The 14,766-nt window shown below is 44.9% G+C and overlaps 1 protein-coding gene across 1 annotated transcript in view; it reads right to left on the minus strand.

Moving 5' to 3' along the window:
- The window catches only part of LAMB1 (laminin subunit beta 1), a 71,747-nt gene that overhangs the window by 31,866 nt on the left and 25,115 nt on the right, over positions 1-14,766 (minus strand). The window contains exons 13-19 of the mRNA XM_087722334.1: positions 10,119-10,254; positions 8,260-8,418; positions 6,680-6,807; positions 5,724-5,844; positions 3,754-3,958; positions 2,895-3,038; positions 829-1,060 (exon numbers count right to left, since the gene is read on the minus strand). Of these exons, the coding sequence (XP_087578460.1) occupies positions 829-1,060; positions 2,895-3,038; positions 3,754-3,958; positions 5,724-5,844; positions 6,680-6,807; positions 8,260-8,418; positions 10,119-10,254 (1,125 nt within the window). The remainder of the gene's footprint in view (positions 1-828; positions 1,061-2,894; positions 3,039-3,753; positions 3,959-5,723; positions 5,845-6,679; positions 6,808-8,259; positions 8,419-10,118; positions 10,255-14,766) is intronic.

The following is a 14,766-nucleotide window of genomic DNA, read 5'->3' on the forward strand; positions in this document are numbered from 1 at the left end:
AGCTGAGAGTCTTAGCCACTGAGCCACCAAAACCCGGTGGTTCCAGTGTCCCAATGAAAGGTGGAACTGGGGGGTGTTCCCAAAGGATGCTTTAAAAAAAAACTTTAATCCCTTCCGAAATAAGATATCAGGGGAATTCTGGGAGTTGGAACTCCACAAGTCTTAAAAGTTTGCTATGGTTGGACATGCCCAGGGCCGGATTTAGATGAAAAGAGGCCCTAGGCTATTCCACTTATGAGGTCCTTTCACCTCCCATTTTTAAGTTTGTAAATTACATGAGAGACAATAAAATACATCATTACTGTGATATATATCAATATATATAGCTGGCCTCCCGACGGAGGGCGGCTCTGCTCTGCGGTAAAGGCGGCGAGGCCAGCTGCCTCCCCTGCTGCGCTCAGCTGCCCGGCTCGGCCTCCTCGCCCTCACCTGCCTGGCCGCTGGTGGGCTCCGCGTCGATGGGGGGGGGGCTACTGGGAGCGGCCGCGCCTCTCGCCCGACCGCCGGTGCCGGGAACGTGGGCGGGCTCCCCAACTGCCGCGGCGCTGGAACCATCTTAACCAATACATTTTTATGTTTGTTTATTAGTCCTATGCGTAGAATTTCTCCTTATTTTCGGTTCAGTGTCTTAGTGTTCCCTGTTTTTAGAATAGTGTAATTTTAATTTTGCTAACAATTTGAATGTAGGCCCCTCTTGATCTTGAGGCCCTAGGATGAAGCCTAGTTAGCCTATAGGAAAATCCGGCACTGGACACGCCTGACGTTAAAACTTGCACGTACACCCCTTTCGAAAACCCAAATTTTGTTGGCGGCTAAAGGAAGACATACCTCTCACAATTGGGTCCCGAGGTGTGGTCACGACAATGCAAGCACTGCCCGCTGTACGGATCGCACTCGTCCGCGTGCCCGTTGCACTGGCACGCTTGGCAGCTCGGGAACCCCCAATATCCAGGCAAACATTGGTCACACTGACGGCCATAAATCCCATGGAAACAGTGACACTGCCCGGTCTCTGGATGGCAGAAGGCATTTACCGACGCTTGGGCGTGGCACTCGCAGGCTAAAAAAAACCAACGATATACAGATATCTGGATGAAACGGAGAGTCAACGCCGCTCAAAATCAATGCACTTGTGGATTTTTAAAATCTCCAGCTACTGTATTTTTCGGAGTATAAGACGCTCCGAAGTATAAGACGCTCCGAAGTATAAGACGCACCTAGCTTTTGGGAAGGAAATTAATTAATTAATTAATGCCATAGTAATTGCTGCTACAGCGTGGAGTTTGGAAGATATCGGCCTGGCAGCTCTCCAAGCCTGATAAAGGCCTGTCATTGTGAAATCCCTTGAAAGACTGTCGGCCGGGACTTTGCTGGAGAGGAATTCAACTTTAAACCAAATATAACGGGTTTTATTGAGACAAGGAATCAGCTTCGTGCTTTTGGGGAGCCTAGGTCAGAACACCTTGGTGCTCTCTGAGCTTGGTGGTTTTTCTCATAGACGTTTCATTACCCAACTAGGTGACATGATCAGTGCTACAAGGGAGGGAGGTTTGCATGTGGAGTAAAAGGAGCAGTGTGGGGGAGGAGGAGAAATAATGTGGGGTCCTTGGTGCTCTCTGAGCTTGGTGGTTTTCTTGCAGACGTTTCATTACCCAACTGGGTAACATCATCAGTGCTACAAGGGAGGAAGAGGAGGAGGAGGAAGAGAAAGAGGAGGAGGAGGTGGAGGAGGAGGAGGAGGAGGAAGAGGAGGAAATAATGTGGGGTCCTTGGTGCTCTCTGAGCTTGGTGGTTTTCTTGCAGGCGTTTCATTACCCAACTAGGTAACATCATCAGTGCTAGAAGGGGGGAGGAGGAAGAAGAGAAAGAGGAGGAGGAGGAGGAGGAGGAGGAAGAGAAAGAGGAGGAGGAGGAGGAGGAGGAGGAGGAGGAGGAGGAGGAGGAGGAGGAAATAATGTGGTGTCCTTGGTGCTCTCTGAGCTTGGTGGTTTTCTTGCAGACATTTCATTACCCAACTAGGTAACATCATCAGTGCTAGAAGGGGGGAGGAGGAAGAAGAGAAAGAGGAGGAGGAGGAGGAGGAGGAGGAGGAGGAAGAGAAAGAGGAGGAGGAGGAGGAGGAGGAGGAGGAGGAGGAGGAGGAGGAGGAGGAGGAGGAGGAGGAAATAATGTGGTGTCCTTGGTGCTCTCTGAGCTTGGTGGTTTTCTTGCAGACATTTCATTACCCAACTAGGTAACATCATCAGTGCTAGAAGGGGGGGGGGAGGAGGAGGAGGAGGAGGAGGAGGAGGAGGAGGAGGAGGAGGAGGAGGAGGAGGAGGAGGAGGAGAAAATAATGTGGTGTCCTGTGGTGGTTTTCTTGCAGACGTTTCATTACCCAACTAGGTAACATCATCAGTGCTAGAAGGGGGAGGAGGAGGAGGAGGAGGAGGAGGAGGAGGAGGAGAAAATAATGTGGTGTCCTTGGTGCTCTCTGAGCTTGGTGGTTTTCTTGCAGACGTTTCATTACCCAACTAGGTAACACCATCAGTGCTAGAAGGGAGGAGGAGGAGGAAGAGGAGGAGGAGGAGGAAGAGAAAGAGGAGGAGGAAGAGGAGGTGGAGGAGGAGGAAGAGGAGGAAATAATGTGGTGTCCTTGGCGCTCTCTGAGCTTCGTGATTTTCTTGCAGACATTTCATTACCCAACTAGGTAACACCATCAATGCTAGGTTGGCAATAAAACATCTGCAAGAAAACCACAATTTGTAGGACCCTACAAATTATCTTTTTTTTAAAGCTAGTGCATGAGGATGTTTACAGATATGGTAGAAGAGAGGATATTTTATATATATATATATATATATATATCTTACAAAGTAACATTTCAGGCTCTTTGGAAGGAAGACAGAACTTACGTCTGCATCCAGTGGGGCCAAAGCCAAAAGTGCCGGGGCCACATTTATCGCATCTTCGGCCGACCACGTTTGGGCGGCATTGACAATGCCCTCCGTTGGGATCACATACGGAACTGAGTGAACCTTGGGGGTCACACTGGCAAGCTGGGGGAAAAAAAAGAGAGAAAAAGAGATATTTGGAACAAGTCCTTCATTCTTTCTCCTCCTTCCCTCCTTCATTCCATTTGTACATTCTCCAACTCATGTTCTATTCCAGGCTGGGGAATCAAGTTCTAAACCAGGGGTCTCCAAACTTCAGATCTCAGATTAACAGAGTTGGAAGGGACCTTGTAGGTCATCTAGTCCAACTCCCCCAGCTCCTGCCCAAGCAGGAGACCCTACATCTGACAGATGGCAGTCCAGTCTCTTCTTGAAAGCCTCCAGTGATGAAGCTCCCACAACTTCTGAAGGCAACTTCTGTTCCATGGGTTGATTGTTCTCACTGTCAGGAAATTCCTCCTTATTTTCAGGTTGAATCTCTCCTTGGTCAGTTTCCATCCATGATTCCTTGTTTGGCCTTCAGGTGCTTTGGAAAATAGCTTGACCCCCTTCCTCTCTGTGGCAGCCCCTCAGATATTGGAAGACTCCTATCCTGTCTCCCCTGGTCCTTCTCTTCCCTAGACTAGCCATGCCCGGTTCCTGCAATCGTTCATCGTATGTTTTTAGCCTTCAGTCCCCTAATCATCAAACTTGGTAACTCGAAGACTTGTGGGCTTCAACTCCCAGGATTCCACAGCCAGCATGAGGGAATTCTGGGAGTTGAAGTCCACAAAGCTTTAATACGGCCATGTTTGGAGACCCCTGTTCTCAACTGACTTACCCAATGCGGTTTCATGCAGCAGGGCTGAAATGCTGAAAATTATGTTCCTGCAAACATCAGTCATGGGGGTTTTGACTACACTTCGGCTGTTCTCCAGGCAGCGATATCTCTGGAAGGTTTCCCAGGCGCTGTTCGTTGTCACGTCATCACCTCTGCCTCCAACCGTGAAGAGGTCCAGGGACTTGCAATATGGCATGAGAACCAGCTGCGAAATGACGTTAAACCAAGCCGTGTTACTATATTTTAAGACGGACAATCCAAAAGTGGTTATCTACCAAAGATACAGTCCAGAGAGGTCACAAGAAACTATTGTGGACCGCCAGCGGAGCCGGTGGCAGACTCCGACAGTGAGGAGGTTGGGGAGGAACATGGGCCCTTCCTGGAGTCTGGGGAGGGCTCTGAGGAGGGCTCTGTGTCGGAGGCAGAGATGGGGCCAGGGCCGTCCGACAGTTACCAGCTGCCTTCGGAATCGGAGATCAGTGGGGCAGAAGAACATCTGGAGCCTGTTCCCGATGTGCACATGCGCAGAGCTGCCAGGAGAAGGGAAGAGCTAAGGAACAAGGGCTGATTCAGGAGTAAAGCCACAGGTGGACGGTGAATGGCCCCTCCCATAGGGAATAAAGAGGAGCAAAAGGGGAGTGGAGTTTGCAGGAGACAATTAGTTCGTTTAATTAGCTTGAAAATTTGTTCGTGACATCTCGGAGACTCCTCGCCAAGTATTTTCTTGTACAGCATGGCGTTTGGAAGATATCGGCCTGGCAGCTCTCCAAGCCTGATAAGGTCTGTGGTTGTAAATTCACCCTTGAGAGACTGTTTGCCGGGACTTTGCTGGATGTGAATGAGAGGAATTCACGTTAGCTTAATAAAAAGGATTCTGTTGGGACAAGGAGTCTGCTTCGTGATTTCGGGAAGCCCAGGTCAGAACAGAAACACTCCCTAGGCGTTTGGGCTATGCCCGTTTCTTCCGCCTCATCTCAGTGGCCCAGAAGCCATTCCCAGGTTCTCTCCGATACGGGCAGCTTTCTGAGAATTTCAGCAAGGATTCCAGAAATAAAGTAAACATAAAAAAGGGGAACTCGCGTTCCATCTGCAGCTATGTAATTAAAATGCGAGGCAGCTTATTCTCTCTAGTTTTCTTGCAAAGGTTTCATTACCCAACTAGGTAACACCGTCGGTGCTAGAAGGGTGTGAGGTTTGCGCTTGTTTGAGCACTCCGCTTCCTTGTAGCATTGATGACGTTACCAAGTTGGGCAATGAAACAGCTGCAAGAAAACCATGAAGCTCAAACAGCACCAAGGACCCCACAGTCATTGTGGCCGTCCTCCTCCTCCCCCTCTATTCTGACCGAGGCTTCCCAAGAGCATGAAGCAAACTCCTGGTCCCGACAAAAAAACCCTCTTATTAATTGACTGTGAATTCTGCTCATTCACATCCAGCAAAGTCTTTCAAGGGAGGATTTATAGTCACAGACCTTATCTGGCTTGGAGAGCTGCCAGGCCGATATCTGCAGAACTTGGCAAGGAGTCTCAGAGAGTTATGAACCAATTAAGTGAACTAATTGTCTCCTGCAAACTCCACTCCCCTTTCGCTCCTCTTTTATTAACTCTGGGAGGGGCCATTCACCGTCCACCTGTGGTCTTCCTCTCAAGTCAACCCCTGTTCTTTAGCTGTTCCCTTCATCTGGCAACTCTGCGCATGTGCACACTGTGAACAGGCTCCAGCTGTTCTTCTGCCCCACTGATGTCTGACTCTGAAGGCAGCTGATAACTGGCATATGGCTCTGGCCCCCTCTCTGCCTCCGACACAGAGCCCTCCTCAGAGCCTTCCCCAGACTCCAGGACTGGCCCATGTTCCTCCCCAACCTTTTCACTGTTTGAATCTGCGGCTAGCTCTGGTGGCCACTGGCAGGCCACCACAACCTCCTCCCGTCGCTGTGTTACACTAACGGGCTGATATTAGCATCCACTTACTGAATCAATGAGGGTGTATGGATTTTCCACCTCTGTGTTTGAGGAGTAGTGGGGCAGCTCCAACCGAACGGTGTAATTCAGACCCTTTTCAAAGCATATGGGGCGTGGAAGGACGGCGTACCTGTGTTAGCAATAGGACATTCATGAAGAAAAAAACAATGGGGCAGATTCCACGGCATATATTGGGCATAGCAGCCCTGGGATTTCTGGAGACTTGTTGATTAGATGACACTAAGTTTTTTTTCTGTTTATTGTTCCTTTGTTTTATACAGGTAGTTCTCAACTTACAACCATTTATTCAGTGACTGTTCGTGGTGGCGCGGTGGTTAGAAAGTGGTACTGCCGGCTAATTCTGCCCACTGCCAGCAGTTCAATCTTGACCGGCTCAAGATTGACTTAGCCTTCCATCTTTCTGAGGTCAGTAAAATGAGGACCCAGATTTTTGGGAGCAATAGGCTGATTCTATACACCACTTAGAGAGGGCTGTAAAAGCCCTGTGAGGTAGTATGTGAGTCTTAAGTGCTATTGCTATCACCAACTTACGGTTCTACCACAAAACCGCGGACGACAAAATCGCGGTCGACGAAAGCGCGTATGTGACGTCATCACAGTGCGACAGAAAAGATCGAAAAATGTAAAAATAAAGCGAAAACCTTACCCTAACCCCCCCAAACCTAACCCTAAACCTAACCCTAAACCTAACCCTTAATCTAATCATCTAATCAGCCTTTTGGAAGCTTCCCAGATGCCTTCCCACAATGCAGAGAAGCAGGATTCGCTGAGCAACTTCTGGACTCATTTAACAACCGCTGTCATTCCCTCCACCACCATGGCAAAAAAAGGGTGGTAAAACCGGAAGTGACTCCCTGAGCAACCGCCTTGCTTAACAACGTAAATTCTGGTCTCCATTGTGGTTTTAAGTCAAGGGCTACCTGTGTTTCTCTTTCGAGACTCACCTGGAACCGGGCGATAAGGATACCTCTTGATTGTCGTCGTCAGGAACCGTATTGCCGCATCGACTGCTAGGAGGGATTTGGCCCGGGCGATATACACTGATGGTAGCTTTCTCCCAGTGATCTGGTAACTAGGAAAAATAGCCTCCGTTAATTTCAAAACTCCAAATAGACCCTGTAGATACTGTATCCATCAGGTTGTCTAATGGAGGAGTTGGGACTAGATGAAAAATACTGAATCTCTATGCAACCTTGTTTTGGTGGGAGAGTAATATAAGGCCGGGGGATAAGCATGAGAATCCGTCACACACCTCCTCAAATTGCCATAGGTACAGAAGCTACATATAGCCAGTTTTGGTCAACTGGTGAAGGCGCCAGTCAAGAAAGCCTGTTGGGAGACTTTGGGTCAATCACCAGGAGATGGTGAGTTCTAGTCCAGCCTTAGCTCTGAAAGCCAGCTGGGTGACCTTGAACCAATCACCAAGAGATGGTGAGTTCTAGTCCCGCCTTATCCATGACAACCAACTGGGTGACCTTGAACCAATCATCAGGAGATGGTGAGTTCTAGTCCTGTCTTAACCATGAAAGCCAACTGGGTGACCTTAAGCCAATCACTAGGAGACTGTGAGTTCTAGTCCTGCCTTAGCCGTGAAAGCCAACTGGGTGAACTTGACCCAATCACCAGGAGACTGTGAGTTCTAGTCCTGCCTTAGCCATGAAAGCCAACTGGGTGAACTTGAGCCAATCACCAGGAGACTGTGAGTTCTAGTCCTGTCTTAACCATGAAAGCCAACTGGGTGAATTTGACCCAATCACCAGGAGACTGTGAGTTCTAGTCCCGCCTTAGTTATGAAAGCCATTGAGTGACCTTGAACCAATAACTAGGGAGACTGGGAGTTATAGTCCCACCTTAGACACAAAAGGTGTCTTGGACAAGTCTCTCTCTCTTTCTCTCTCTCTCTCTCTCTCTCTCTTTCTCTCTCTTTCTCTCTCTCTCTCTCTCTCTCTCTCTCTCTCTCTCTCTCTCTCTCTGCCCAACAAACCTCACAGGGTTCGTTGTTGTGGGGAAAATAGGAGGAGGAAAATGATGTTGGATATGTTCACCAGCTTGAGTTATTCATAAAAATAACAAAGACAGGATAATAAACAAAGAAACAAAAAAAAATACATAAGTTAATAAAAAAAATAAACATTCAGACCACCAAGTACATAGATGTTTAACTCAGCAGATTTTAAATATCTCCTAAAGCAGGGGTGTGAAACACAAGGCCCAAGGGCCGGATCCGGCCCGTGGAGTGCTTAGATCTGACCCTTGAGGCTGCCCTGGAAACAGCAAAGGACCGGCCTACGGAGTTTCTGCCAGCGAAAATGGAGCTTGGGAGGGCTGGGGGTGGCCCTCCTCAGCTCCATTTTCACCGGCAGAGAGTTGCAGGAGGCCATCGCAGCCGAAAACGGAGCTTGGGGTGTGATCAAGCGATGTCGAGCTGGCCACGCCCACACGGGCCCCCTGAGGTCAAACACAACCCTGATGCGGCCCTCAATGAAACCGAGTTTGACACCCCTGCCTTAAACAGCCATTTTACCTGTGGCTCGTATCGAATCAGGACATCGTATTCCATAGAAAACGGAATATTGTCAATGTAGAATTCCAAATATGCTCCTTCGGGGACTCTCACGAATCCTATTCCAGTCCAGGAAGGTATGCGGTCTTGGGAATAGAAGCGTTCCACTAAACTCACGCCCTACAAAAGAGGAGCAAATTATTAATAGCAAGACTTGGGTGTGCACAGAGAGACTTACACACTCCTTCAATGGAAAAACGGATGGGGAAGCTAATGGAATGGGCCGAGATTGTGAAGCTGAATATACTCTGATTAAAGAAGATATTTCGTCTAACTTCGTGTCTACTTGGAAATCACTGTTGGACGTTGTGTTAGAAATTTGAAAAAAAAAAAGGAACATTTAATTTTGGGATTGGACAGTTAGGACTGTTGCAGTTATAGAAAAGGCGGGATTAGAATAAACTAAAATAAACTAAAATGAAATGAAATGAAATAAAAAATAAAATAAAATAAAATAATAAACTAAAATAAACTAAAATAAACTAAAATAAACTAAAATAAACTAAAATAAACTAAAATAAACTAAAATAAACTAAAATAAACTAAAATAAACTAAAATAAACTAAACAAAACTAAAATAAACTAATAAACTAAACTAAAATAAATTAAAATAAGCTAAAATAAACTAAAATAAACTAAAATGAAATGAAATAAAAAATAAACTAAAATAAAATATAATAAAATAAAAAATAATAAAATAAACTAAAATAAACTAATAAACTAAACTAAAATAAACTAATAAGATAAAATAAAAGTAAAGTAACGCAAAATAAAATAATAAAGTAATAATGAAATAAAATAATATAAAATAATATAAAATCTAATATAAAATCTAATATAAAATAATATAAAATAAAATAATATAAAGTAATATAAAATAATATAAAGTAATATAAAATAATACAAAATAATATAAATATAAACAACTAAAAACTATAAAATATAAAATATAAACTGTAAAATATAAAATATATAAAATAAAATAAATATTATGCATTATTGTTGATTTTAGAATAAGAGGTTTGTGTAGTTTATATTAGTATCTACACCAAAGAAAGTTGGAACATTCTTTTTTTCCTCTCTTTCATTCTTTCTACATTCCTGAGTTTTACTTTTTCCCAAGCCATCTTTCTTTTGCTTTTTTATATTTTATCCTTTGATGAGACGTAACAATTTGTTTTAAAAAAGAACAGAAGCAAATTACATTCTTCTATTTTAAGATAACACACGCATGTTATGCGGGAAATGTAGATTAAAAAAAATACTACGAGGAGACTATTCCAGCAGTTTTCTCCAGATGTGTTGGGACTTTTAATCCCAGATGTCAAATTCATCTTCTTACTGATAGATGTTTGCCAAAGATGACTAGGAACAGATTCCGTTCACATGCATGTATTGTTTGTTGCTATTAGATGACAAAGGGTCTTTGTATGTTTCCCTATACTGAGACAAACTATGTATTGAGAGTTGAGAATTCAATCTCAGTAGCAACAAATGTTTCTCTCCCAGGGTGGGGAGAGAAAATATCTGCTGTGAACTCTGTGTAGGTGTCAGGAAGGGCATCTGGCCAGTAAATTCTCAGCTCCACCCAGTCGACCCAGCTCTACCCCGAATCAGAGACTACGGGTGGTACAAAAGGGAGAAAAATCCACATTCTATTCAAAAATAAAGAAATAAGAGAAATCAAATATTCCTCGAATGACCACATATAAATTAAAGGCACACATAAATGTCTGTATATAAGATTTGAGGAGCAGATTAAAAGGACTCAGAGTGAGTCTCCTGACGTGTTTTGATTGCTAGCAAAAGTTGGTACTCACAGGGCCAAATTTAGCATCCTCTGCTTCATAGACATAATGATCTAAAGATATGAAAAAATATCCAGGTTCCACTTCCTGGCACTGGCGGCCAATCAGATGCGGCCTGCACTGACATTGGCCAGATTCACTTGAGCAGCTGAAAAACAAAATGAATTTCTATTGGACTTCTTCAGGACACTTTCTTTGCCTCTGTTCATTGCACACCGACAGACAGATAGACAGACAGCTAAGTACATAGATAACGATGATAGATAAAATCAAGATATCTAAGAGTAAACCACATAAATATCTATAACCAAATCATTGGTATTTCTATGTAATTAATGTAATTAAAGAAAAGTTTAATGATCTATCAATCAACCAGAATCTTCAGGACATTTTATATGCCTCTTTCCATTGTATACCAAAGAGAGAGAGAGAGAGAGAGGGAGGGTGGGAGGGAGGGAGGGAGGGAGAGAGAGAGAGAGAGAAAGAGGGCGGGAGGAAGGGAGGAAGGGAAGGAGAGAAGGAAGGAAGGAAGGAAGGAAGGAAGGAAGGAAGTTCAAGATATCTAAGAGTAGACAACTACAAGTGTTCATAACTCAATCAGAGATATTTCTGCATAATTAAAGAAAAGTTTGCAACAAGTTTCACTGATCTCTCAATCAACCAAAATGAGTTTCTATCAAACATCTTCAGGACATTTTATATGCCTCTTTTCATTGTATACCGGGAGAAAAAGAGAAGAAATTCAAGATATCTAAGAGTAGACCCCATAAATATCTATATCCGAATCATTGATATTTCTATGTAATTAAAGAAAAGTTTACAAGTTTCAATGATCTATCAATCAACCAGAATCTTCAGGACATTTTATATGCCTCTTTCCATTGTATACGAGAGAGAGAGGGGAGGGGGGTAGAGCTTGGGCCTCAGATGGAGAGTCAACAGCCCCCAGGTCTGGAGGTGGCTGATGAGGAAGAGGAGGAACAGCTGGGTCCAGTGCCTGATGCATGGATGCACAGAAGGCAGAGGAGTGGAGAGCAGTGGAAATCTATGGGCTGGTCCTTGGGAAGGAAGAGGCACCACTGCTAGCGAAGCCCCATCCTAACTCTGGAGATAAAAGGCAGGGGGCAGAGGTGAATAGCTGTGGCAGAGGAGAGGAGAGCAGTGGAAATCTATGGGCCGGTCCTTGGGAAGGAAGAGGCACCACTGCTAGCGAAGCCCCATCCTAACTCTGAAGATAAAAGGCAGGGGGCAGAGATGAATAGCTGTGGCAGAGGAGAGGAGAGCAGTGGAAATCTATGGGCCTGTCCTTGGGAAGGAAGAGGCACCACTGCTAGCGAAGAGAGAAGGAAAGAGAGAAGGAAGGAGGGAGAGAAGGAAGGAAGGAAGGAAATTCAAGGTATCTAAGAGTAGACAACTACAAGTGTCCATAACTCAACCAGAGATACGTATTTCTGCATAATTAAAGAAAAATTTGCAACAAGTTTCACTGATCTCTCAATCAACCAAAATGAGCTTCTGCCAAACATCTTCAGGACATTTTATCTGCCTCTTTTCATTGTACACCGGGAGAAAAAGAGAAGAAATTCAAGATATCTAAGCGTAGACAACCACAAAGGGTCTATAATTCAAACACAGATCTCTTTCTGCATAATTAAAGAAAAATTTAGAACACGTTTCACTGATCTGTCAGACAACGGAGCCACCCATCCATCATGAATTATGGATTTAATTATTGCTCTCTAGACAGAGACCCCAACACAGATGCCTAGGTTCAGATCAAACAAGTGTCTTTGAAACCATCCAATTCAAAACTCTGGAAAAATGCTCATGCTAATACCACGACTATGGCAAAGGCAAGCAAGGGTAGTACCAATAATCATAAGCGCTTTGGGTGCAGTCCCAAAACAACTGGCGCACCACTTGAACAATGCAGGCATTGACAAATTTGCCATCAGTCAATTGCAGAAGGCGGCTTTACTTGGAACTGCTTCCACCCTGCGATGAGATCTGTAACACCGTCAACCATCCAGATTTGCCTATCCCAGGTCCTTGGTAAGGACTCGATAGGCAGACAAAAATGCCAAACCCAGTCTGAACATCTGGCTGACTGTGTGATGAATCATCCCCATCAATGGTGGGATTCAGCCGGTTCGCACCTATCCGGGAGAACCGGTTGTTAACTTTCTAAGCAGTTGGGAGAACCGGTTGTTGGAAGAAATCTCTTTTTGTTTTTTTCCACTTTACAGGGCTAATCCTGTAAGGAAGGAAGGAAGGAAACATTCTGGTGTTGTTTCTAGCCTGATCTTTATTGCCCTGCTTACAGAAACTGCCTCTTCGGTTAACCCTTAATACATTGTAACAGCTAAGGTGAAGCGCCCATCGACGCGAGTGATGTTGAGTTGGCCGTGCCCACATGGTCACATCACCACTGAGTCCCAACTACCCAGCTGGTCATTAGGATGGAGAACCGGTTGTTAAATTATTTGAATCCCACCACTGATCCTCATCCAAGGAAGCAGGGAGAAACATTCTCCTGTCTGGTGGAATTATTACAATCCCAGATAGATTTTGTCGGTTCCACCACAAATCCGCGAAGCCCTTATCCACGGAGACATAAGCGCGAAGACTAATTCGCGCCATTCGAAGCGCTAAGGAAAAACGCGACCCTACCGCGATGACATAATCGCAGAGGGCAAATCCGCGCATTCCCAAGCGCTCAGTACCCTAAACCTAACCCTAAACCTAACCCTAAACCTAACTCTAAACCTAACCCTAAAACAAACCCCTAAACCTAATCCTAATGCTTACCTTACCTGCCGCGCTGTTGTCGCAGCGGTGATGACGCACGGTGATGACATCGCAGCTTTAGCGACGCGCTTATATCTCCGCGGATAAGGGCTTCGCGGTTTTGTCGTGCCATGGATTTTGTCAAACTTCAGCTGTCAAGCTTTACTTGGCCCCACAATTCCATCTTTTGTTATGGTTCCCCTGGATGTTTTCCTTCCTTCACAACCACAAATTAGATTTTTTCCCCCCAGTGCAGCTGTGAGCTCAGATGCTGTGGGATGGTCTTACAGTTTATATGGGATGGAATTTTTTTGGCCGAAGACATACATCCCTTCACACAATGGTTGTCTCACCAGAAATTACGGCTGTAAAAATAGGAATCTGGATGGCTGAAGGTTTTAATCGAAAACGTCCGAACGGATGAGGTCATTTTCTTGGGAGAGGAAATGGGGACGCTGCTTAAGTCGAGTTCTTTTAGCGACACCCATTCACAGATGGTTTTGCAATCAAGACATCAGGATGTCCGAAGGTTAAGCAGCTTCGTGGCCCCGCTGCGCGAGCTTAATAGGACTATTGAGAATAGCTACTGCCTGTGTGAGGAGCAACTCAGGGAAAATGATCAGAATAAAAATACGAGTGAGGTCAAGATGGGCCCCATCTTAATTTCCTCAGCGAGCTGGGACAGTAAATCTAAAATACGGCGATGAGTTTTAGCTGAAGCAATCGGATTGCGGATTAGTTATACTGACTGCCCAGGATTGCTAGGAATTGGGCGGCATTTACATTTCGTAGAGGAGAGTAGAAGAGAAGATAATAAGAACAGAACAGAACAGAATGTAGAGCAGAGCAGAGGAGAAGAGGAGAAGAGGAGAAGAGGAGAAGAGGAGAATGGAATGGAATGTAGAGCAGAAGAGAAGAATAGAATAGAATGCAATAGAATAGAATGTAGAGTAGAGTAGAGTAGAGTAGAGTAGAGTAGAGTAGAGTAGAGTAGAGTAGAGTAGAAGAACAGAGTTGGAAGGGACCTTGGAGGCCTTCTAGTCCAACCCCCTGGTCAGGCAGGAAACCCTACACCACTTCAGACCAATGATTGTCCAATCTCTTCTTCAAAACTTCCATTGTTGGGAGCATTTTGCAATTGACTGATGGTGACGTTGTCAATGCCGATGGGGATCGCACGATCCCCTTTTGCGACCTTCTGACAAGCCAAGTCAACGGGGAAGCCAGATTCGTTTAACAACCGTGTCGCTAATTTAATAACTGCAGTAATTCACTTAGCAACGGTGGCAAACAAAAATGGGGATAAAATTCACTTAACAAGTGTCAGCAACAGAAATTTTCAGCTCAATTGCAGTCATAAGCCAAGAACTCTCTGTATTTTACTTAGCTCAAACAAGGAGATGAGCCTATTAAAAAAAAGAACTAGAACAGGATACACCTAAATAGTACAACGGAAGACTGCTGTTGCTTTCTGGTTCCCCCCCAGTTGGCAATTCTTTGAAGCAAACTCCCACGAGATAAATTCCTAGTTACTCAAGCAAAAAGCTTGCGATGAAAGGAGATGAAAATTCAAATTCAAATGTCCTTAGGAAGGAAGAGTGACTGGCTCGAAAGGAAAGGCCGGGAAACTCAAGGTTGGAGGGAGTTGAGATTAACAAAATAGGAAAGGTGAAAAGTTGAGAACAGAACGGAATAACAGAGTTGGAAGGGACCCTAGAGGTCTTCTAGTCCAACCCCCTGCCCAGGCAGGAAACCCTACACCCATTTCAGACAAAGAGTTGTCCAATCTTGTCCGAGGTGGCGCAGTGGTTAGAGTGCTGTACTGCAGGCCACTTCAGCTGACTGTTATCTGCAGTTCAGCGGTTCTAATCTC

This window comes from Thamnophis sirtalis, unplaced genomic scaffold, assembly GCF_051295495.1.
Source record: "Thamnophis sirtalis isolate CommonGarterSnake01/CBP01778 unplaced genomic scaffold, rThaSir2_p1.2 scaffold_9, whole genome shotgun sequence".
In the NCBI taxonomy this organism is placed as follows: Eukaryota; Metazoa; Chordata; class Lepidosauria; order Squamata; family Natricidae; genus Thamnophis; species Thamnophis sirtalis.